The sequence below is a fragment of the Puntigrus tetrazona genome, chromosome 21 (genome assembly GCF_018831695.1).
Source record: "Puntigrus tetrazona isolate hp1 chromosome 21, ASM1883169v1, whole genome shotgun sequence".
In the NCBI taxonomy this organism is placed as follows: Eukaryota; Metazoa; Chordata; class Actinopteri; order Cypriniformes; family Cyprinidae; genus Puntigrus; species Puntigrus tetrazona.
In genome coordinates, this window is record NC_056719.1 from 8913500 (window position 1) to 8937454 (window position 23955).

At 38.6% G+C, this 23955-nt stretch overlaps 2 protein-coding genes across 2 annotated transcripts in view; one reads left to right on the forward strand and one right to left on the reverse strand.

Annotated features, from left to right (window-relative positions):
• pcxa (pyruvate carboxylase a) overlaps nucleotides 1-23955 on the forward strand; it is a 105485-nt gene that overhangs the window by 70238 nt on the left and 11292 nt on the right. Inside the window, exons 11-16 of the mRNA XM_043220774.1 lie at nucleotides 15736-15880; nucleotides 16683-16772; nucleotides 17302-17523; nucleotides 18865-19021; nucleotides 20190-20430; nucleotides 20639-20888. Coding sequence (XP_043076709.1) covers nucleotides 15736-15880; nucleotides 16683-16772; nucleotides 17302-17523; nucleotides 18865-19021; nucleotides 20190-20430; nucleotides 20639-20888 — 1105 coding nt within the window. The remainder of the gene's footprint in view (nucleotides 1-15735; nucleotides 15881-16682; nucleotides 16773-17301; nucleotides 17524-18864; nucleotides 19022-20189; nucleotides 20431-20638; nucleotides 20889-23955) is intronic.
• lrfn4a (leucine rich repeat and fibronectin type III domain containing 4a) lies at nucleotides 591-9230 on the reverse strand. The gene is made up of 4 exons (XM_043220775.1): nucleotides 8834-9230; nucleotides 7839-8335; nucleotides 4993-6636; nucleotides 591-2648 (listed from the first exon to the last, which is right to left on the reverse strand). Exons 3-4 carry the CDS (start codon nucleotides 6612-6614, stop codon nucleotides 1607-1609), a joined length of 2664 nt encoding a protein of 887 aa, XP_043076710.1. The 5' UTR covers nucleotides 6615-6636; nucleotides 7839-8335; nucleotides 8834-9230; the 3' UTR covers nucleotides 591-1606.

Consider the following 23955-nt stretch of genomic DNA (forward strand, 5'->3'; position numbering starts at 1 on the left):
ACCATGTGACACTGCAGACTGTATTCAGTAAATTCAGTAACACCATTACATTAAATTAAAATAATAATAAATAACAATTCTTTTAAACTGTGTTTATAAAAGACCATGTATTGATTGCATCATTTCATTATTTCTCTATATTATTATATCTTGGCTACAACCCGAGCTTCAAAGATCATTTGCAATATACATTTTAACAAAGCGCTTAATATAACACACAGACCAGGCAGACAGGAAACCTCCCCCAGCTGCGCCACTGTCCTCTTTTTCTGGTCCACACCTTCACCCCTACCTTTTTTCCTTTCATCTTCGTCCTGTTTTTCTCCTCCTCTTCTGTCGGCTGTTATATAAAATGGTCTTTAGTGGGCTTGACACAAAAGAAATAAAGAAACTGGAAATAACAAGCTTCATCTTGAAGCCTTAGCTCGTGTAACACGTTACTTATTTTGAGGTCTTGCAGATGAACAGAGCTTTTTATTGTTGCTTATTATCTGCAATTAAATCCAGTTAAGTCAGCTGAGCTAGAATTAGTACAGTAGAGACATTAAGATGATTATAATATCTGACATTTTAATCTTTTTTAAAATTTTTGGGGGGTGGCTGTATATGCCATACTGCCAGTCAACTGCAGTGCTCTTGTTTTTTGGTTCAAAGCATTATGTGCCACATGGCTTTTTATTCCGGCTTCTCTTGAGCAATTAACCTTGGAGCTATCATATCAGATTGATCTCAGTTAGAGCTTCATTACAGCTTCATTCCACAATACAGAATATCATTTTTACAGAACAGCTTTTTATTCTTTTTATGACTCTGGAAAAAGGCTGATCAGACAAGAACAATTATGACTATTCAGACCACTGTTGAATGACATTTGAACAAATGGTTTCCCCGTTTTAAACACCAGTGTGTTAAAGAGTTCTGTGAGTCCCCCTTCCATCTTTTCAATTCATTGAAAAACGTATCCACCAAAAAAAAAAAAAAAAAAAAGGTAAACTTTACAGCATATTTATATACTTTCCCTTATTAGAGGGCCCAGACATGTTGTGCTTTTTCGCAGCAGTGAATTTTGACAGATAATGCATTCCCTCTTTGGGTTTGAATAGTTTTTTTTCTCTTTTTCTTGTGATATTTACCCCTTTAGTTCAGCTCCTCATTAGCATTCGATTAGTGTTTCTTCTGCATAAAGTAGCGCCTGATTTATTCAATAATTTATTAATTGGTTAATTAATCTTGTTGAAACAGACGCTTTAGGTTGTAATCCCCCATGCCTTGGGCCTGTCATAAAAAAATAAAAATAAAAAAAACGAAAAAAAAAACAAGCCTGTCCTTGAATTCTTATTTCTTCAAATCCTACTTGTCATTCTTTGTCTTTACATAATTTAATTTTGAGCCTTGTTGTGGGTTGGAATAATGGCGGTCATCAAATAATAGCCAATACTTTGTGTCAGGAGCATTATCCTCGTCAGTCCTGCCCTCCCCAGATAATTTGTTTTCATCTAATTTTTATAGTTATCTCATTTGTTTATATCAGCCTTTCCTAAGTGTCCCCCACCCACCCCCAAATGTGGAGTCTTTTTTTCCTTTTTTCTTTTGTTTCCCCCACTATCTACACTACGCTTTCCTCCAGATCTCTTGGATTGACGGTCATGCTACTGTTTGAGTTTGAAGTTGAGTTGGAGTTGGAGTTGGAGGAGTTGTTGGAAGCGAAGGCATGTAGATAGTTCTGCGTTAGGCCTTGGCCGTACTGCTCGCTGCTACCTGTGCTGGACGTGCTGGTGGTGGAGGCACAGTGGACAAGCATGCCATGTAGGGACTGGCTACGTCGTGTCCAGATGACGCTCAGACGCTTGGCGTAGCTGTAACACGTGGTGGTGGTGATTTCACCCACGTCGAAAGAGCAGCTACGCTTGGTCTTGAGTGCCTGCCTCAAGTCTGAGCCTCCTTCCCTTTCGTCATCTCCGTCTTGTGTCAATGCAAGCGAAGTCAAGACTTGTCTGTCCACATCTCTGTCTTTCTCCAGAGACTTCCGCAGCTTGAGCCTACCTGCTCGATTTTGTGTCGGCGTGGGCAGTGTGTTACTTGGGGAGTAATAGAGTGTCAATCTCTCACTTTCTGGTGTGAGAGGACTAAAACATTTTTCCCTCACTGCCCCGTCTTCCCTATCTCGTGCACCGCGGCGTGGCTCCGGGCTCTGTTTAGGTTTCGGGAGAGAGCTGGGCTTGTGTCTGTCTTTTGTTCTTTGGGCCAAGAGTCCGTTTGGCAATGCCACCATCATCATACTGTTGTTTCCGTTCGTCTGGGCGTAAACATCCACCCCTTTGGTTGGAAAGAACTTGCCCGGCCTGTTGGCATCGTCCCGACACTCTCCGCAGACGCGGTGCCGCACCATCATGGCCACAGTGAAGACCAGAAGGGTTACTACCACCACGCCACCCACCATCACTGTCAACGTGCCGCCCAGGAAGTGAGCGTGCAGAGAACGACATTCTGGATAATCCTCTTTAGTGCTGAACTGGATGCAGCCCAGCACCTTTGTAGTAGCCAAGGAGGAGATGCCATCATCGAATATGGCCAAGACGCACAGGCTGTAGTCTGCGCCTGATACCAAGTTTTTCAGCAGGAAATTATTACTGGTCGGAGGCAGAATTCTGAAACCAAATAGAAAAAGAAGAGAACATTTATGAGAAACATCATACTGTATAAAGTCAAAAACAAAGCACAACAAAGTGAGCTTCAGAAGCTCAGTTTTGTAGTGAATATGGCTTAAATCAATATCCTGCAGTGAAGGGGGATTCTAGAAATGAGCAAATTAAGAATAAACTACAGATGCTGTGGATGCGGCAGTTTGACAAGCACTGAAGCATTTTTATATTAAAGCTAAGAGGGTACCAAAATGCTTCTCGCCTGAAGGACTCCTGCCCACACTAGTCTTTACACTCTGCCATCTCTACCAGAAATGGTGTCCATACTGTACTCTTTAATAGACTTCATTGACTGTGTCCAGTGCATTTGCTTTGGCTGCTTTGTAATGAAAATGCTTTGGATGGCTACACCTGATTCAAGTCCTTAAATTCACTTTACTTTGAGAGGTAATTGGCGGTTACAGCAGAAGGACCTTGAACAATTTTCAATCTCTTTTGCACTAGTTTTAATATGCTATTTGCCTTTTATATTCAAAATCTTTTGTTGAGGTTCATCGCTTGTATTAATTAATTTATTTATCTTTCCTTGAGTATCAACCTCAGTAAAAAGAACTGTGGTATTATTGAATGTGATGCACTGTAAGGAATAAAAGACATTTGAATTCACATTCATATGGACTCTTATTTTTGAGCTCAGTGTGTCACTGCATACCAATGAGACATTTGCATGCTTATCTGCATATTAAATTTTAAATTCTTCTTTTGAATTACAAGCCTTATAGGAAACACATCTTAATGAATTGATGTTAATGAAGCCATAGTTGTGTCTTTATAAATTGTTTGGGTCAGTGATTCTCCCATTATTTCCATAGTTTTTATTTATTTATTTATTTATTTCAATATCAGTTCAGGCCAAAATGTATGCTAGTGATTTTTTTTATTTTCTTGTTTGAAAATGAACAGTTTTCCCATTTTTATATTAAATAAACAGTATATGAAGTAGTGTCTTGTTGTTACAGTGATATTTGATAAAACTGAGAAACAAATTTGTTTTCTGTGGTTATTGACATTATGCCACAAATGCTGTCAATAGTGTTTAACTTGTATTGCATGTGGAGTGTCTCTTGAATGTGGAAGAAATATCTAGGAAAAAGTCTATCTCTCTATTTTAGCAAATTCACACCAGGTGGCCAGTCAATGTGCATTAATGTCTGTCTTCTGGCCTAGAGTAGCTTACTGTGTTTACTCTTACAGATTCCTGCATGTTGATGGGAATAGCTGTAGTAACAGGTCCATTATGAAGATGCCTGGCCTCCCACTCATGCACTTCTCTGCCTGCCATCACTCAGCAACTGCTTCTGCTACCCTCATCCCCCTCTTTTCAGCCCCTCCTCCTGTATATATATATATATATATATATATATATATATATCTCCTTGTCATTCAAACATGCCCCTCACCTTCACCATTTATTATTGATCGCGATCCCTTGAAATCTCACTGCTCCTTTCTTTTGTTAAAGCTTTCAAGGTATGTACTTACCTTGCCAGAATTGGTTCAGTTGTGCATGTGCATTGAATATGTTGACTTGAATATGTTCACTTCAATGTTATTGAATTGGAGACCCTCTAGTAACATTGTAAAGGCAAAGGAAAATGTAATGAAAGGGAAGAATGAGGTAAACAAATCATAAAATAAAGGCTACCATGAAGGAATTTCTGTTTTCATGTCTGCAATAGGATATTTGCATGCAAGCTATGTTGATTGTGCATCCTAGTACTGCTGCACAGTATGCCAAATAAATAGTTTTTTTGTTTGTTGTTAATGTGTAAAAGAACCAAGGCAACCACTACTGACTTCTTCCACCTGTCTAGGAAGAGTAGGTGTAAGCAACTCCCACAGCCTTTCCCTTGTGACCTGCCCAATCTCCCTGTCCCCCTTCTCTCTCCATTTAGATCCATTTCACTCTTCCTGATTCATTGTGACATTGTCCTCAAATGTGTAGGTTTTGCCCTTTTAAAGGGTCCATCCTGTTTTCCCCAGAGTCAGCAGGTCCTCTCACTCCACTGCTCTGCTTTCTTTACCCCTCCCTGGCTATAAATAGCTGCCTGTATCTCTTTTAGCCTTATGGCTCAACTTGAATCTTCCATCAGCTTTGGGCTGTGTCTGTTTCCTTTGGCCTCATCCTTCCATCAATATCTGAAGCCTATAATCCATGAACATGAGCACCAAGGATGTTTACATGCATTCACTTGAAACACATGAAAACCAAACACACACAAAAAAACAAAACATAATTTTCTCTTTTTTTCAAAAGTGCTGCTACAATACAGAAACAAGATATCCGTACCTGTAAACAAGTGCATCATCAGCTGTGCTGTTGTACTGGATCTGATACATCCACACCAGGAAAGGCGTCGAAGATCGACCCATTTTCCAGCGAATCTGTGCTGAATTGGATGTCACACCTAGAACTCCTACCAGGGTTTCTGTTCCTCCATTACTGCTTCCACTTCCTCTTTCTCCATTATCTCCCTTGCCTCCAGTGGCATTCCTTACAGTCACTACACCAGTCCCTGCCCCCTCAACCCCTCCACGGCCACTACTAATATCAGACGATCCAGGGTCTCTGTGGTTGATAAGAGTTATTGTACCATTCCCTCTATGAGGAAGAGGGATAATCTTCAAGTCTACCAGAGCTGTAGATTCCCCTGCGGCATTGATGGCTATGCATGTATAGGTGCCGTCATCTCTGGCACGGGTCACCAAAAAATCCAGTGTGCCATTATAGTATGAGCGAATGCGACTGGAGTTGGCCACAATGCGGTCATCTGGTGACACCCAGTGAATTACTGGTTCAGGGTCACCAATGGCTCGACATTTAAGTGTGGCTCTTTGGCCCTCCAACACCCACAGCTTGTTGGTATTACGAGTGATAAGTGGAGGTTCACACGTAAACTCTTCCTCTGGAATGGACCAGAAGTATCGACCCGCCAAATGAGTAGGTGTGGCGCACGTCTCCATGTCGTCTTCTCGAATCAGTCGTCGTAGCCACAACAGCTCACAGTTGCAGTGCAACGGATTACCCCCAAAGTTAAGGCTGATGATTGAATTGTATGGTGTTGGACTGACAACCCCAATCTGAGATCTGGAAAACAATGGATCAGGGGGAAGAGTCTGCAGTCTGTTCGAGGTCATATCCAGTCGGGACAATTTATAGAGCTCACTGAAAGAACCCTCTGCAATCTGGTCTATTAGATTGTGATCTAGATTTAAGGTGTGCAGGCTAGCCATATTCTGAATAGATTCCCAAGGAACCCTGCGAAGGTTATTGTAGGAAAGATCTAGGTCCTCCAGTGTTAGCAGGAAGTCATCAAAAGCATCCGCTGAAACATCTGTGAGCTGATTGTTGTTGATGATGAGATGCTGAAGGTTAATAAGACCTGTCAGATCCTGAGGTCCCACCACTGTGAGACGGTTGGTGTCCAGGTGAAGTGAACGCAGACTCTCCAGATCAGCAAATGCCAGTGGTTTTAGAGCATGTATGGTATTACGTGACAATGTCAGGTCAACTAGTCCTGTCATATTGGCAAAGTCTGCACCTCCTACTTCCAGGATGTAGTTGTCAGCAAGACGCAGCTCCACAGTGCGGCGATCAATGTTTGGTGGCACAAAAAGAAGACCTTTATTCACACACAATGTGCTCAGAGACTCTGATAGGTTCCGACACACACAATGAATGGGGCAGATGGACACCATTCCCCATGTCTCCCCTGCCAACACACCTTGTCCACTCTGCGACAGTACGGAGCTGATTAGACCTAGCCAGAAAATTGTTGACTGTAGCATGGGACAGGGGCGGACACTTGTTGTGCTGACAGAGATAGATGATGCAGGGTATCTCCTTGGCTGAATCCATTTCAAGCTCAGATTGATACCTCTAGATGGACTCCCTGGTTCGGTGCGTGGCATGGTAACCAGGTTGTCCACAGACCTGTGTAAAGAAAACAAGCATTAGAGGCTTCAACTCAAAACAGGGAGAAGTTGAGAACTTTCTGCTAGGCCTTCTTGTCTGTTCACTGATCTGCTGCACAAATGTGGTTATCCATTAATTGCCACTGAGACTTGATGTTATGCCTAGTCATTCATCCAGTAAAAGCTCACTTCATCTTGGAGTGTATCAAAAAGGAGTTAATCGTGAGCCAATCTACCAGTGTCCATTGCTTCAGATTAATGGTGTACCTGGAATCCTTTGTCAGTTGTTTAGATTTCAAGGCATTTATCATGTGCCTGCAAGTGCAGCGAGAACTTTAAACTTTTCCCCTGGTTTGTGAGCGAAAGAGAGACTCGATTTGGCTGCCAGGAACAAGCCCCAAGATGATCAGTCACATTCTAAGTGATGAATGCCTTGGCTGTCTTCTCATCGCAGATGTGAGATTATGTGGCTGTTGTTGTGGCTGTGTGTGCAGACAAAGTGTATCTATTTACACAAGTCTTATGTCCTTCTGTTTGTGCTCCTCCCTGCTGCTCCCTGCTCTCCTACAGGGGTCTGATTACTCCATTAACCTGATACATAACTGTGTGTCTGGACAGTCACACACATAGATAGAACTGCTCCAAACAACCAGTGCAATGACAGTAGGGAGCGAGATGAGCTGCAAGGAGTGTGTAAATGAATTTTAATTGATTTTCACAAGACTGAAACTTGTGATATCCAATACACAATTGTCCTTAAGCATTTGCAAATGCGTGACTTGGTTTAATTAGGGTTAGTCAGTCGCCATCAACAAATGCTGCAATGTTATGGTGATGATTTTATTTGTTGTTTATGTGATTTTGGCCTGTTCATCTCAGTCTTACATAATGGCTCCAGTATCACACTCGCAAAGCAGTTTTAAAACAAGAGAGTGTGTGTGCAAGTGAGAAAGGGAAAGATGAAGAGATGAGATGGGGCAGCGTAGGGAGTAGAGTTATATCCTATAAATAACCATGTGCAATTGGCTCAAAGCTGTATGTGTGAAAATTTGCAATAAAGAATGAATACCCAGTGGAATTCATATTCATTGTTCTGAATCTGGAATTACACACTGTAAATATCCTGTAAACAATTGACAAAGCTCATGAGCTTCTACCTGCCAGCAGTAAAATATTTTGTACATGGAGGAAAAGGAGAAAAATTACTGTAATTTTTCATACCTGTTGTGTCTGTTTCATCAAGATTTAAAATGGTTTCCAATCCTTTCAGTTCTTTTATAGACAAACTGCCCAGCTAGTCCCATTACTGCTTCAGAGGAAAATCCAAAGGGAAACACTGTGGAAATATTCTGGTGTGCCAAGGGTTGATTTGTTCCTCATAGCAAATCACAGAAAATCACGATGATGTGAATTTGATCTGTGGTCAAATGCATGACTTACTAACAGTCACATCCTCACTGCCATGCCGTTCTTTCCCTCGCCATGAGTCACTGCCCCGTTTCCATAATCCTTGGTGAACCTCAGTTAAACGGAATTGTGTATGTCTGGATTGTTTTTTTTCTTGATTTTCATTGTTTCCGGTTTCATTCAAAATTCTCCTTTATTTCACAGCATCATTAAAGTCGGAATCCAGTGAAAGCTCGTTTTATTCAAATAATTTATTTGCAAAGGTCCGTCCAGTAGCAAGTAGCTTCCAATCCATTTCATCTCCGAGTGAACTGCCAAAAGAAACAAAAATCCCTCTTAATAAATATTTAAGTACTATTAAAAGCTCACTATCCTTGTTTTATTATCAGCCTTTCCTCTTGCATAGACCTTTAGCTCAGATGCCACATCTTTAAGTCTAAAGCATGCTGTGTATCGTTCATGTCTGTTTGCTGATGCCTGCGTCTTACACTATTGAGGATCCTAAATTAATTGATTCTTCCTGTAAACTGGCGCATTAAAGCAAATAATCCAATTAGACCTGCTTTCAAGCAGACCCTGTGGGTCTGACTGAGCCAAATATGTGTGTGTGAATGTATGCACACACTCTTGTCTAGATGGACTAGAAGTCTATACACCCAGTTTCACTGCATGATTCCCTCTTTATTGTTTTCTCTCTAATCCACCTCAAACTGTTATAGTATTTCCACTCTTGTCTTAATTCCTTATCTCCTTATCTCTGTCATCACTCCTCCTAAATACCTAAAGAGTTAAGTCAAACATATACCAACCTTTTTTATTTTCAAATTCCTTCTTATGTCCATCCAAGAGAACTGCTGCCCTCTCCAGGGGTCCGTTTCCCTCTACATCCTCTCAGGTTCCTCAAGGAGGGATTTTGGGTAGCATCCTCGCCCCTCGTGTCTTTCCCCACTGCTTCTTTTGTTTTTACTTTTGCAAGCGGTCCAGGAAAACCCTTCCCTCAAAGTAGGAAACCATCACCTACAGACATGAAGAACCTTCATATAAGCATGCGGTTGAGTCCTCACTAATGTCGCTTATTGCCATCAATCAATGCCTTGTTTTTGCTTTTCCGTTCTTGCTCTGTATTCTTGAACTGCGCGAGTGTGATTTGTTGGTTCTGATGCAGAGAGCAAGTCGATGTGAGTGCAAGCGCTTGCGACTGCAATGTGTCTGCTACAGCAAGGGCAGAGTGAGCGGGAGGGAGGGAAGAGAGAATGAGAGAGAGAGAGAGAGAGAGAGCGAGAAAGGGAGGGGAGAGTGGCAGAGCCTGAAGCAGTCTTGACTCTCGGTATGAGGGGAGAGACAAAATGCAAGGGTAAAAATGGCAGAATGAGCGTGCATTGGCTAACTGGGGTGTGAGGTTGAATCTGGAGAGGATTTGCCCAAAGCTTTGTCCGTCTGACAGTACATTTTTAACAACGGGGTACCATCGGTCAGCAGACACACTTTGTCCCCAGTTCTCCCGATTTTCATCTTCTGTAAATGCAGATTTGTTAAATATCATTAATAATGTATATGAGTGGCTGGTTTTAAAAACTCTGCTTTGAGAGATGCATGAGTTGTTGGAGGCGGAAAACAAGGGTATTCTGATATCCTTGACAGGATATGACATGGGTCCGATCTCCAAAACAGCCTTAAGTGAAAAAATTGCCTAAAATTAATAAAAAATTAATTAAACAAATAAAATTTGTCAATGCATGAACTTTCAAATATCAATGGAAATTGTGAATAAATGTTCAATTTGTTAACATTAATATATTAAGGCCCTGATATACTTTCAAACTAAGTTTTTTTTCGTTCTTCGTTTGAGGGCAAAAAGAAATTGAAAAAGGCTGAGCTACAGTATACTGTTTCTGAACATTCTGACACCCCCGCACTACTGTAGGCAGGGTTTAGATTAACGTATACATATACGAAGCTCGCACATAGCGCATAAGTTTGATCAAAACAAAGGTTTATTTACTGTATATCTTTTAAATTTGCATTTTGAAAGAATAACAACAGCAGCAGTATGGTGTAACATTTATTTGCTTGCTACTTTTTGTTTTCATTCTTTTCATGACTTGCATCTGATGTTTCTCTGACACTTTTTACATGACTCCGGGTTGTCAACACAAACATTATTGTAATGTATTTGTAGTTTCACTAAATTTCATATATATATCTGTGGCACGTATATAGTGACTTGGAGATGTTGCTCCCTTGCCTGATCTTGGATAATGAGAAACAAACCAGGAAAAAAATCATTTATCAAAGGTGGAGTTTCAAAACAAACCCATCGATTGGGTAACCGCCTCGGACCAATGGTAGCTCAAAGGGGTTTAGGAGTCAAAACAAATTCCTCAAAATATTTGCTTTGGTGAACAAATTTTGTTTAGGCCTGATTTTGTTCAGAATGAGGTCATTACAGTTTGTTCTTCAATTTCATTTGAAGTATATTAGAGCCTAATCATTTTTATTACTAACTTTTAAATCATTAGTATTCATAATACATGACCTAATGTTAAAATGCAATAGAATAATGCCTGCCCAAGGCTGCATTTTTTTTTTTTTCTTAGTAAACATGTTATAGTTTCTGTTTAAGTAGATTTTAAAATGTAATTTATTCCTATTTTACTGAAAGACAGAGTTACTCTTGCCTTCAGTCACACAATCTTTAATAAAATATATATGTGTGTGTGTGTGTGTGTGTGTGTTGTTTATGGTCAAGAAATTCCAAACAGCTAACAGTTGTGCTTCTTAATATTTTTGTGGAAACTATTTTTTTTTCTGAATTCTTTGAATGAATGCAGTACTTTGAACTTTCTATTCATTAGAGTATAAACCGTCAGTAACATTATAAATGTCTTTGCTGTCACTTTCGATCAGTTTAATATGCACCCTTAAACGCATAAATTTCAGCAAAAATGAAAAAAGAAACCCTGCTGATTCAAAACTTTTGAAAGGTAGTGTATGCAGGAATGAACATTAATAATAAATGCTGGAAAAGCATTGCTCACTGTGGCTGTTGCATCAAATAATGTCAACAAAATGAATGTTGTTGTAAAGACAAGGTCTTGGTCCAGTGTTATGACACTGTTGATGCAAGCGGTCACGGTTCAAAGCCCACTGTCTGTACCAAATCATGAGAGAGCCGTTCTTATAAGCTGAGCTGTATAATCATCTTATGAGCGTGAGGCTAATACAGCTTTACACGGCCAGCAAAGTTGAGAAGTAGAGAAGGAGCCAAAGATGTTCGGTCCAAGTTACACTTTTTTCTCAGTTTCTCATGTTCTATCTCTGATTCCCGTAATCTTTGTTTTTCTGGGCTCTGTGATTTTTAGGTGAGCATGAGTCACTCAGTCTTTATGCGGGTCTATATATAGAGGCCTGACTGCATGCAAGCACAGCTAAGCGGACCGCACGCAATATTGCCAGCGGCCCGCTGTAGCCCAGCTCCACACACTTGGAGCATGTAACCGGTGGGCTCGGAGTCTGCTAAACCTAGCTGCGGCTGACGTATCGCACTCAAGATTTGGCCGGCGAGCCAAAATCAGTCTTGGTTCAGTTAAATCATGTTTCAAAAAATGACAGATCATGAATAATACATTTAAGTACCATAAGACAAATATAAATGATTCATGCGTGTATGTACATTGCGCTTGCATAAAAAAAAAAACACTGCAACTGCTGGATCCAAGCCACAACTAATTGCTGTGAAAGAGTGATTCCAGCAGGGGTACGTACACCCCGGGGGAAAGTTAAGCATGGTTACTGTAAGATTTAGTTTTTGGTTCCTGAACCTGTAGGAGTGAATTAACAACTTAAAATATTAAGGCTGTGACGAATGCATTTGCTTTAAGGAAACCTAAATAATGTGTGTGGTTTGACAATTAATGTGGACATTTTTTGTAGCAAAAGTTTAGACTTAAAAAGGCTTTTTTTTTTTTTTTTTTTTTTTTTAAGGAAGCAAGAATTAAATTGTTTGCAAGGTGAAGACTTGCACATTGCCCTCCCCACAATAAAAATAGATCTTTTAAATAATGATATATTATACTTTTTAATTATTTATTTATCAGATAATCCTAAAAAATAAATCTGTCTTGGTTTTCATAAAAATATTAAGCAGAACAACCGTTTTCAACAATAATGTTGCTCATAATTGGAAATATTTCTTAAGCATTAAATATGCATATTAAAATCCTTTCTGAAGAATCACGGAAGTAATGGCTGCTGACAGCTTTGCCATAACTAAAATGAATTATATTTGATAATATATTTAAAATATAAAACAATTAAAATGCATTAATGTTAAACTCTAATCATAGTATTTTTGTATATTTACAGGGGGGTTTTTCTTTTCCTTATAATACAAAAAAACCCCACCCAAAATCAAAAAAAAAAAAATCTAAATTTAAACCATGTATATGTGTATATAAACAATGAAAATCTGCAGGATTTAAATATAACAATCACTGTTTCCTCACAGTTTGAGGACTTAATCTTATGTACTGTTTCTCAAAGATGTTCTTGCTGCTGGTGCCTTTCTCATTAACATTTGTGTAAATGATGATGCGTTTTGCTGATGGCTGATATTTCATACTTGTTGAGGTTTGAAAGATGAAAATAAAAATAATACAAATGTCTTGAATTTAATTAAACACCCAATGTGGATTTTACTTATGAATAAATTTGCTCCTAGGCCATTCTCAGTTTCTCAGTCGATTGCCCTCAGAATTGTCCGAAGTTGTGAAAGACTTCATTATAATAATAGTAGCTTTTAAAGTAATAATTAGCTATCATGTGAATATAATATGAATGCATTTCTGGGTTGGTGTTGTTTAAGGCATATCTGAGCCTTTCTAATGAGGCTTTGGAGACACAGAAGGTTGGGAAACGGAGTACAGCGCAGTGGACTTGAGATATTTCAGCACCCCGGACAGCTCCAAACACTGAGCTACTCAAATTGGTTAAATCTGTGAGACTGCGTTGTGATATCGCCATCTGCACTTCCATCTGGCTTGTTATAAAGGTCCCGTGGCTGGATGGTTGGCATTGTAACTGCTCATTTTAACCCTGTACCTCTTCTATGTGGTTGCTCCTTATTTCTAAATGTAAAAAATCCAGACAGGTACATATCCACAGCCTGTCTGTGCTGAAATGTTTAAACTCCAGTGATTTCTCTCTCGCACTCTCTCTCTTATTTTCTCTCTGCCCTGACTTCATCCAGCCATTGTGGAGAGCTTGTGGGCAACAAATTGTTTCCAGTAATACCCAGTGGTTTACCACTAAACAACACTGTCCAAGCAAAGCTGTAAATAGACATTTCCTTTTATCAGCCAAGAGAAAGCTCGATTATCGTGGATTTATGTGCACGCTTGTGCTCTTCAGCATCATGGTTATTTTGTATTGAACATGTGGACAGGATGTGGTTATAGATTTATGTTATTGGAAACCTTGTTTGCTCTGCTTTCCCAAAAATCATAAATGTTATGTATCATTACATTACAAAAAATGTTTTATTGTTTTGTTATTTTTTTTCTCTCTGAGTTTTGTTTTCTTAAGGCGTCATTGAACAATACTATTGAAACAATGGATGTTTGTCGTGCACAAATACAAAATTGTTTGTTGAAAACATTAAGAAATCTAAATCAAGTTCTTTATTTACTTCAGGAAATAATGCCTGAAGTAAACTGCACAGCCGGCTTTGAAATGCTAATATAGTTATCTACAAAGTAAAGTATGATTCTAATAATATGGCTTAATTCATGGCCAGTTTTTGCATTTCTGTTACTTAGTATACGTTCCTCTGTTCTGCATGAAAAAGACTTATGAATTGGGGCGTTGTCTTTTGGTTTGGTGAGTCAGGATTCGTTTTGGTGCCTGGAGGCAACGCAGTACCATAGAGGGTTAAACTTGCTGCCCTTCAGCTATGATACTCACAATAGTTTTAATACATCACTATGCAACTTATTGTGCAAGTATGTAAAGTCTGTAGCTTCAGGCACTTTGTCTTACACAACATTAGTTAGTTCATATCTCTGACATTGTGTCTGTATGTCTGTATAAATGTCAAAATTTGGACGCATGTGATTAATTTTGTATTAAGGCATAAATTAAAGCAATAGTTCACCCAAAAATGAATTCTAAATGCTACCTCATGTCATTACAAATATTTTTTGATAAAAACAAATAAATAGACTTGGAAAGACATTAGGGTGAATAAATAAATTATGGAAATTTTCATATATATATATATATATATATATATATATATATATATATATATATATATATATATATAATAATAATAATAATAATAATAATTATTATTATTATTATTATTATTATTATTATTATTATTATTATTATTATTATTATTATTATTATATTTATTTTTATATTTTTCCTTTGCCCTAAACACCTAAGCTAATTACAAATATTTTTTTCCTATACCTCCATATTCACTTGATGACTTTACTATTATTCCAAAATTGTAAAATATTAGTTAGAATGAGTGTTTTTTAGCAGTAGCTTTATCAGCCAGCTATTTTTGTAATTGTCATGCAATCATTAGGTATGTAACAAAGATTGACAAAATACAGTATACATTAAATCTTTTTGCAAAACAAACCACTGCGTTCATGATCATTGTAACCAAAACATTCCAAAATCAAGCCGCGACACAGACTGTGTTTGTACAGCTGACTGACACCAGAAGTTTCGCATTCAAGCCAAAAATGACTGCGTCTGCTTTTACATTTAAAATGCTTACAGTTTGTTTTTCGAGAGGAATAATGTAGAAGTTTGGAATGAGGAGGAATCCTGCAGTCAGAAGAATCTGGGTCAGAGTGCTGGCGGATTAGAGCCGACTCTTTCCAACTCTCAATTCTTGGGAGAAGATTTGGACTCGGCCTCTCTTTTGGTATTTCTTTTCTTCCTCAATTCTCGAACTCTCCTTCACTTGTTCTCTTAAGGTCTCCACTAAACCCTTCCGTAGAAAATCAATGTGCGATGTGTATGTATGTAGGTGGCAAGGGTGCAAAATCCATGTGCTAAAACTATAGAGTTTCAATTAACACTTTGCTTATTCTGTTAGTCTCTCACATCTGCTCCCTTTTCAACTCACTATCTCTTCAACCTTCTTCCGATTTCATACCCTTTCTTTCATGTCCGTCTAAACCTTTATTATCTCCCCTTCTCTCGGCTGCCGTTGGAGTCCGGTATCGACAGTCAGGCTAATGGATTTTGGAAAATCTTTCATGTTCAGCCGTTGGTTTCAGCTCGTAGCACCACAGAAATGGATGTAGCAGACTATATCAGGAACACAGGACTTGAAATGTGTTGCATGTCAGCTCTGTATATTGAGTTGTTTCTTCATGCTGTAACAGTGAGCACACTTTCCTCGGTGACCCGAGCCCAATTTGCACACACTCAAAGGCAGGTTTGATAGTGATGGAAGGGAGTATTGAGTGTTTAGATAATGGTATTGATTTTAGAACTGCCTACCGAATGGCCCCATCTGCCCTGTGTAGGACCATTAGCACCTAAGCTCAGCCCGTGCGAAAGCTCAGTCTTGGATTGGTCTTCGTCTCTCAAGAGCTGCCCACTCTAGGCACTCTCCAGCTTTCAACTCATCAGTTCCTCTGAACTAGTTAAAAATGTATTTGCCTGTTCTCTTTTCTCTCCCCAGACAAACATCCCGTTCCTCCAGAACGTGCTGAGTAATAATCAGTTCCTGAACGGGACGGTAGATACTCAGTTCATCGATGAGAATCAAGATCTTTTCAACCTCAAACCAGTGCAGAACCGAGCCCAGAAACTGCTTCACTACCTTGGTAACCTTTTATTGAACAATTGATTCAGTAACCAAAATGATTCACACGTTTGACTGAATTTACTTATTTCATATTTGATTCATTTCAGGAGTGGTATTACTTTCTGTTAATCAGAAAATAACCATTTTTATCAGAGGCATTTATACCTTTTGTGAGGGTATTTATATCAAACAACACATAGTATGTTGTCGATTTATGTCAGAAACGCTGCGTCTGACCAGTAATGTCTGCTAAATATTAAATAAAATCAAGTAGCCTTAAATAATGCACAAGGTGTCATGAAATAATAAACACTTTTCAAGAGCGTTTATTGAACTCCTATCAACTGCACACATTATTTAATAGGCCTAGAATAGAATAGAATATAAGGTCAGATAGCAGATGAAACCAACATTTATAGAATATACTACTTTTGAGGTACTTGGGTTCATCTACTGTACATCACAAGAATAAATTGCATTTTAAAAAAATTTCTCAATATCATTGTTTTCACTGCATTTTTGATCAAATAAATGCAGCCTCTGAGAGCCTAAGATGTTTCTTTTAAAAATGAGCGTAGTATAATGCAGTGATTTTGGAAGGTATTGTGCATATGAACAAAAATGTGTACTTTTGACCACCCCTGCTCTTTCTCGGCAGCCCTTTGTAAAGTTTAAGTCAAGCCAAGCCAAAACCTTTTAAGTAACGTGGGCCGTGCAGTCTCCAGTCCACTTGACCCATCCACTCAGTGTATTATACCAGCAGAGGTGGATTTGAAGCAGTTTGGACTATTTGTGTGTGATTGCGTTTGCTCGTCATTCAGGGCATGTTATGGTGAACGGCCCGACTACTCCGATACCTGTCAAGGCTAAGCCTTCTCCCATCGATCCGGTCATCCCACCAGTACCCCTCGGTGAGAAACACACACACTTTCCTTATCTTACATTCACACGCTGTCAGTTTCTTACACTACAAACTCAGCATAAGCTGCCTTAGCGCTCGGTTGCCGTGATATTTCATTGATGCACTGCAGAAGGCATGAAGTAGAGCATGTTTACGCCTTTCAGAATGTGGTCATAATTTATCCTTCCCCCTCAGCGTTTCATGAAGTTACCCTTGACTATATTACGAATCTACATCAGGAGGAACGCAATAGACATTTGTTTACAAAAGAGCCCCTCCACCACATTTTCATTTACTTTTTTTTTTTTTTTTTTTCTTTTTCTTTCTTTGGACATGTGCCAAGAGCGAAAATCAATCGTTGTATTTTGAAAAAAACGACTTCATTCTTTCTGTTGTAATACTGTATGCGCATTAAGATGCATGTTGTTGTGCGTTTATGTCTGCGTGTGAATAATAGCCCTGATTTCCTTTGTAGTCCTACGCAGCATGGTGTTTGTGATAATGTCTGTATTATTAATTGGCAGTTTGTGTGTTTGCAGGTGAGCCACCAGTGGGTTTCAGGGATGTGCTGCTGAGAGAGGGTCCAGATGGTTTTGCGAAGGCGGTACGTGCCCACCAGGGTCTGCTGCTTATGGACACTACGTTCAGAGACGCCCACCAGTCCCTCCTGGCCACTCGTGTACGCACTCACGACCTCAAACGGATTGCGCCTTTTGTGGCTCACAGCTTCAGCAACCTCTTCAGTGTGGAAAACTGGGGAGGTGTGGTACTAGTTCGACACTGTTGTTTTCTTTCCTTCCCATGCTTTCTTTCACCCTTTCTGTATTTTTTGTTTTACCGCTCTATTGCATTCTAGCAGCAAACCCAGCCCGATATTCTCCAGCTAGTCTCATTCCAGCTGAATAACACGGATCGATCTAATACCATTGAAGCCAGGATCTACTTTTGATTTTTTTAATGACTGTTTCAGTACTTTTAAGGATTTTTGATGCTTGTAAAAAAGTAAATACATTTCCATTGTTAAGTGGTTTGATGATTTCACTAATATTAAGTATAAAGCTATTTTTTCAAAGTGTGTTTACACCAGATAGGTACCATAAATCAAATAATTGGCTTTTACTATTTATAAAACAGCTTTAGTAAGCAACCACTACTGGCAAAATGCACAATGCATTTTTAGATACATGTTGTCATATGAATTATGGATAAATGAAACCATTAAAAGCTGTTTTTCGCTGGAATAGCATATAAATATTAGAGGAGACACCTAAATTAAAGGGGTAGTTTATTCAAAAATTTAAATTATTTAATTATTCATCGCTCCAAACCTGTAGGACCTTGGTTCATCTTCAGAACACAAATTAAGATATTTTTGATGAAATAAAAAGTTGATGAAATCATAATCAGTTTTCGTTTGGGCACAAAGTATTCTCATAGCTTCATAAAATTTAAGGTTGAACCACTGTTGTCACATGGATTATTTTACTGATGTCCTTACTACCTTTCTGCACCTTGAATGTGTCAGTTGCATTGCTGTCTATGCAGGGTCAGAAAGCTCTCGGATTTCGTCAAGTATATCTTAATTTGTTATCTGAAGATAAAGGTTTTACAGGTTTTGAACGACATGAGGGTGAGTAATCATTGACATAACGTTTGGGTGGACTACACTCTGTGTGTGTGTCTGTGTGTGTGTGTGTGTGTGTGTGTGTGTATATATACAATATTTAATATATTTTTTTATAAAATGTGAAAATAACACTACCAGTCATTAACTATATTATTTAAAACTTTTTAGCACCAAGCGTTTGAATCACTTAAGAGCTTTGATTCAAAAAGAGCCAGCACATAAGACTCGACTGGTTTTGTATTTACTATTATTATTATTATTTTGATAAAGTAGCAGTTCAGTATTTGTAAATGCTGAATGGCTGTTGCACACTAAATGTGTGTAGAGATGATGACTGGAATCAAAGTAAGGATTCCAGTAAGAAGGTGCTTTACCTACTGCTTAGAGTTTTCCACATCTGTTCCACTTATGTGTATATACTGATCCTCTTATTTACTTATTTTTTTTGGTCCTGTCTCTCTTTCTTCTTCACCAGGCGCTACGTTTGATGTAGCAATGCGTTTTCTATGTGAGTGTCCCTGGAAAAGACTGCAAGAGTTGAGGGCTCTGATGCCAAATGTGCCTTTTCAGATGCTTCTGAGAGGTGCCAACGCCGTTGGATACACCAACTACCCTGACAATGCCGTCTTCAAGTGAGTCATGTGGTATCTTAAACCACGTCCTGCTTACAGTCAGAATGAACTTCTCAAAATGTTCTTTTTATGAACTGGAATCGTAAAATTGAATGTTCTGATTCATATTCCACTTAGAGTAATGAATATTTTTTTCTTCTGCCACTATTAAAAAAGAACAATCTCATTAGAGATTTGTTTATGAATTGCTTGCTATGACTGCAATGCTACATTCTTTTGCCGTTACACTATAGATTCAGGAAAGGCACAATTCTGCTGCTGAATAGTGACACATAAAACACTGACAGAGTATTTTAATATGGTTTTCCACCCACTTCCGTGGAAGAATGCAGACATTAACGAAAGTGAAAAATCATTCGGTTCTACTACTTGTTAGAAAAAAACCCCTTTGTCTTTACCAGCTTTAGTCTTCTCCATTTGTTTTCCTCGCTGCCATTGACTCTGGCCCCAAGCACCATTCAGATGGCTTTTAATTCATATTAGAATGTGGAGCTTGGGAGCATTTGTGCTCGTTTAATGGCTTTGTTTCAGACCTACCATAAAATGGCTGCTACCAGTTTCCATTTAGCATTTTCAATGGTAAAATATGTAAATCAAAAATCTCCAATAAACTGTAGGCAACATAAGCAACTGACATTTTGTTTAATGAGCCCTAAATACTTGCATAAATCAGGTATGAGAACAAAAAAACAGGAACGACACACGTGTACGTCATCCAAGCCTCCCTTACGTAAACAAGTGTTATTTGTTATTCATGTGCTGTTGTAGTATTAATTAATATTTTAAATGAGTTATTTTAGATTTCCAGGTAGTGTTTTATTTTTAGAAATTTAATGTGCTCTTTTGGATGTTTTTAGAAATACATTTTGATTTCAGTTTATTTTATTTGTTTAGTAAAATTGTTACCTTTTTAAACCTTTTTTTAAAATTTCAATCAGTTCCCAAGGCAACATTTCTTATCTACATTAAAGTTTTCATCTTATTATATAGATTTATGTATTGTAATATTATTATTATTATTATTACTATTATTATTATATATTTGCTTTATTTCAGCTGCCAAAAAGAGGGTTTTACATTTTTAGCTTAAGTTAACAATAACAACACCAAACCAAACCGCTCTTTTTATACATCATTACTCACTGAATCATTTCCTGTTTTTGTTTAGGTTCTGTGAGGTGGCTAAAGAAAACGGTATGGACATCTTCCGTGTGTTTGACTCGTTGAACTATCTTCCAAACATGCTCCTGGGGATGGAGGCAGCAGGTGCAGCAGGAGGAGTGGTGGAGGCGGCCATCTCTTACACTGGCGATGTTTCCGATCCCACAAGGCAGAAATATTCTTTAGACTACTATCTCAAACTAGCAGATGAGCTGGTCAAGGCTGGAACGCACATCCTCTGTATCAAGGTGGTTGTTTGTTTATTTTTGTGTGGGTTTTTTTTATCCATTTGTCTGTTTTGTTAACCTCAACTCTTGCTCACTCTTTCATCTCGACTGCTGTTCCCACTCTGCCTCCACCCACACATGAAAAACCACTGCATCACTGTCTCTGTTTGTTTCTGGTGCACTTCTCTCGCTTTCCTTTACTTTCTCCGTCTGTCTCTCCTCCCTGCAGGACATGGCGGGTCTCCTAAAGCCTGACTCTGGGAATTTGCTGGTGAGCGCGTTGAGGGACCGTTTCCCAGACGTGCCGATCCATGTGCACACTCACGACACCGCAGGGGCTGGAGTGGCTGCCATGCTGGCGTGTGCAGAGGCTGGAGCAGACATTGTGGATGTGGCGGTTGACTCCATGGCAGGAATGACGTCCCAGCCTAGCATGGGCGCCATTGTGGCATGTGCCAAAGGCACCAAACTCAATACTGGTGAGGGCAGTCAAACTGATATACACTATATCATATTATTATGCATATGTAAATATGAAGTTATGTTTAAATGCACTGATAGATGGACATATGGATGGGTGAACATGTTGATAAATAGATAAGTATAGAGTATAGACAGACAAAAAGATAGTTGGATAGATACATGTATGTGGTTATGTTTATACAGATGGAAAGATGATGGACCGATAGGTAGGTAGGTAGATGGAAAGATAGTTAGACAGGTGGATAGGAAGATGGATCACTAGATAAATAGAAGGGTAGACAGACGGGTGTAAGAATAGATAAGATGGATAGATAATGAATGTGGCTCTGTATAGGCTAATGGAAAGATAAATAGAAGGATGGATGGATTTGCACATGAATGGTAGACTGCCAAACATATAGATGGGTAGGTAGTTAGATGAACAGATGGAAAGATGGGTAGAAAGATAGATGGTTGAGAGATAGATATAAAGATGGAGAGAGCGAGAGAGAGAACTAGAGTATATTAAACATTAACGATTTCTTGATTACTCTGATTGACTGGTTCCTAACGGTTCTGCTTTAAGTGAGGACAGAAAAACTGTTTGCTGCTGCCAGCTTTGTGTCATGCTGGTTAGGATGTTATTAATTGCTTGTTTTGTTTTCTGTGCATATAACAGTTCCTCATTTATTTGAGTTTGCCTGAGTTTCCATGATACAGCCCATCGCTCATTTTCCAGGTCATATGTTAAAGGGAACATGATGTAAACATCCTTCTTCTATCATAAAAGCTATTTTCATGAACAATTACTCCTCATCCTTTTGCAGTCATGAAGCTCTCACCGCAACCCAAAATACTCTTTGTGGTATTTAATATTCAGCACACCTGTTTTACAACTATTTTTCAACTGCTATGCCTCATTTTATGCAAATGCTCCCACAATTTCGTTCGCTTAATATTTCTTTCCCCTTCTTCATAATCCGGGGGCGAATGAGGTCATGGGAAGTCAGCTAAAAGAAGAAGAAAAGCAAACAAAGCAAGGCAGGAGTGATAATGAAAGAAATGGAAAAAACGATAACACAGCAAAGCCAGTCAGTTCTGGAAAGAAGGAGAAGAGAAATAAAATGATGTTGGGCCGAATGAAAAGAGTAGAGAGAAGGGTCAGAGCGGACAGACATCATTTGGATGTTGGAGTCTGACCTCTTGACCTTTTCTTAATTGTGACATTACTGTGGCTGCTGGTGCTTAAACTTCACTGATGAGTCTCGTGCCCCGGTGGGTCTCCTCGCGGTAGGGTGTGTGTGTGTGTTTGTGGCCAGAGACTTTGAGCGCGGTCAGTGTGGGAGACCATCTGTCCAGCAATGGGTCGGTGCATCACCTGCCGCTGTAGAGACCAGTGGCATGAAGATCTGCTTCATACTGCCACATTTCTGAAATCCCGTTGACTGTATAATTAACACTCAAGCAAAAACGCTGATGTACTGAATATCAACACAGCTCTGATTGATTTGTGGATATTGTTTCTAGGGATTATTACATTGCCGGTTGATAGTTGATACTGATAAGCAAATAATTATTTTTATGTTATGGTCTGTATTGAAAATCTGTCACAAGTTTTTCTAATTTAAAAGAAAAAATAGCCAGAATCAATAGTTTTAATTCTACAAATAAATTTTGGACATTATAATGTTCAATATAATAAAACTGCTGTTCATTTAAAGATTTTGCAAAGATATTTAACAGCGTTATTCTTTTTTTTTTTTTTAAAGAGTAACTTTTTAGATTTTTTAATTGTTAGATAGCGGCAGAGGTAAAAGATTTTTTTACTAATAAGGTAAAAGAGCATGTGCAATTTAGCCGAATTCTTAGGGTTTTCATAAGACCTTCCACAATTGGCCTTAAAAAGTTCTTAACTCAAAAGCAGAATCTCCTAAATTTACTCATTGTATGCAGCGTGAAACACTTGAAACAAAAACAAATATCTGTCAGGGGTATGAAAACCCTCCTGTTTTTTTCCTGTTTAATCAGGTTTTCTGTGCTAACTACCAGATATTTGTTCTTGTTTTTTTTTTTTATCAGCTTCAAAGAAAACAAGACTTCTTATTTTACATAATTTTCCTTCACGATTAATAATATAAGAATCTTTATTTATTGTATATTTAAATTTTATATCACCTTCTGTTGCTGGTCTATAGTATGAAAAAACAAAAACGCTATGCAAATCAATAGGAACCAACAACATCACAGTTTTTTTAATATAAAGTTTATTTTTTTTTATTCTTAAAAAGGTATATATATATATATATATAGAGAGAGAGAGAGCCAGGACTATTTATTGGCATATTGAAGGCAGTAATTTTATTTTATAGTCAATCCTTGTATTAAATAAACAAATAGTGTATATAATGGCTTTATATTGGCCATCAACCACCTTGTATTCTAATGCAAATCGAGTTAGAGAAGCGGTATAAACACTCATTTTATTTGCTTGGACAATGTGAACTAGCCTTTACAGTAGCTCTCAGTTACGCTGTTATTAATATACAGGCTGTGTAAGCTAATATAATTTGCATCTTAGACTTTCTAATTAAGCCACCAAACATCACATTAATAAAGCAAAGAGACGTGAGCTGTGGCGCTCACAAACCAGAAAGCCCTGCTCGTTTCTATGAAAGTCCATTCTTTATGTACAGCTTCAGCCCCCTCCTCTGGAGCTCCACATGGCGTGGGTGTATGACTTTGGCAGCACGAGACGCATCAGAGAGCTCACATGATGAGGAGGTGTTCACGCTTTTGTTGATTCAGTTTGTTTTATTCCCACAAGATTCAGCCGTCCCCCTTCACTCTCACTGCCCCGAGTTTCTTTGGTTTTCGCTCCTGGAGGTGTTGCCTAGGTAATTGAATTGTTTGGAGGCTGTCAGGATTCTTGTGGCAGTGTTATTGCAGACTCTGTCTCTCGGTTAGCTGTTTTGTTGCCATATGCAACATCCAGTATTAATCACCTGTTTACAGCTTTTTAAAACAAGCTGCCGTATGTGTTGATGGGAAGAGAAAGAGACAGCGCTGACAAGCGCTCAATACTTA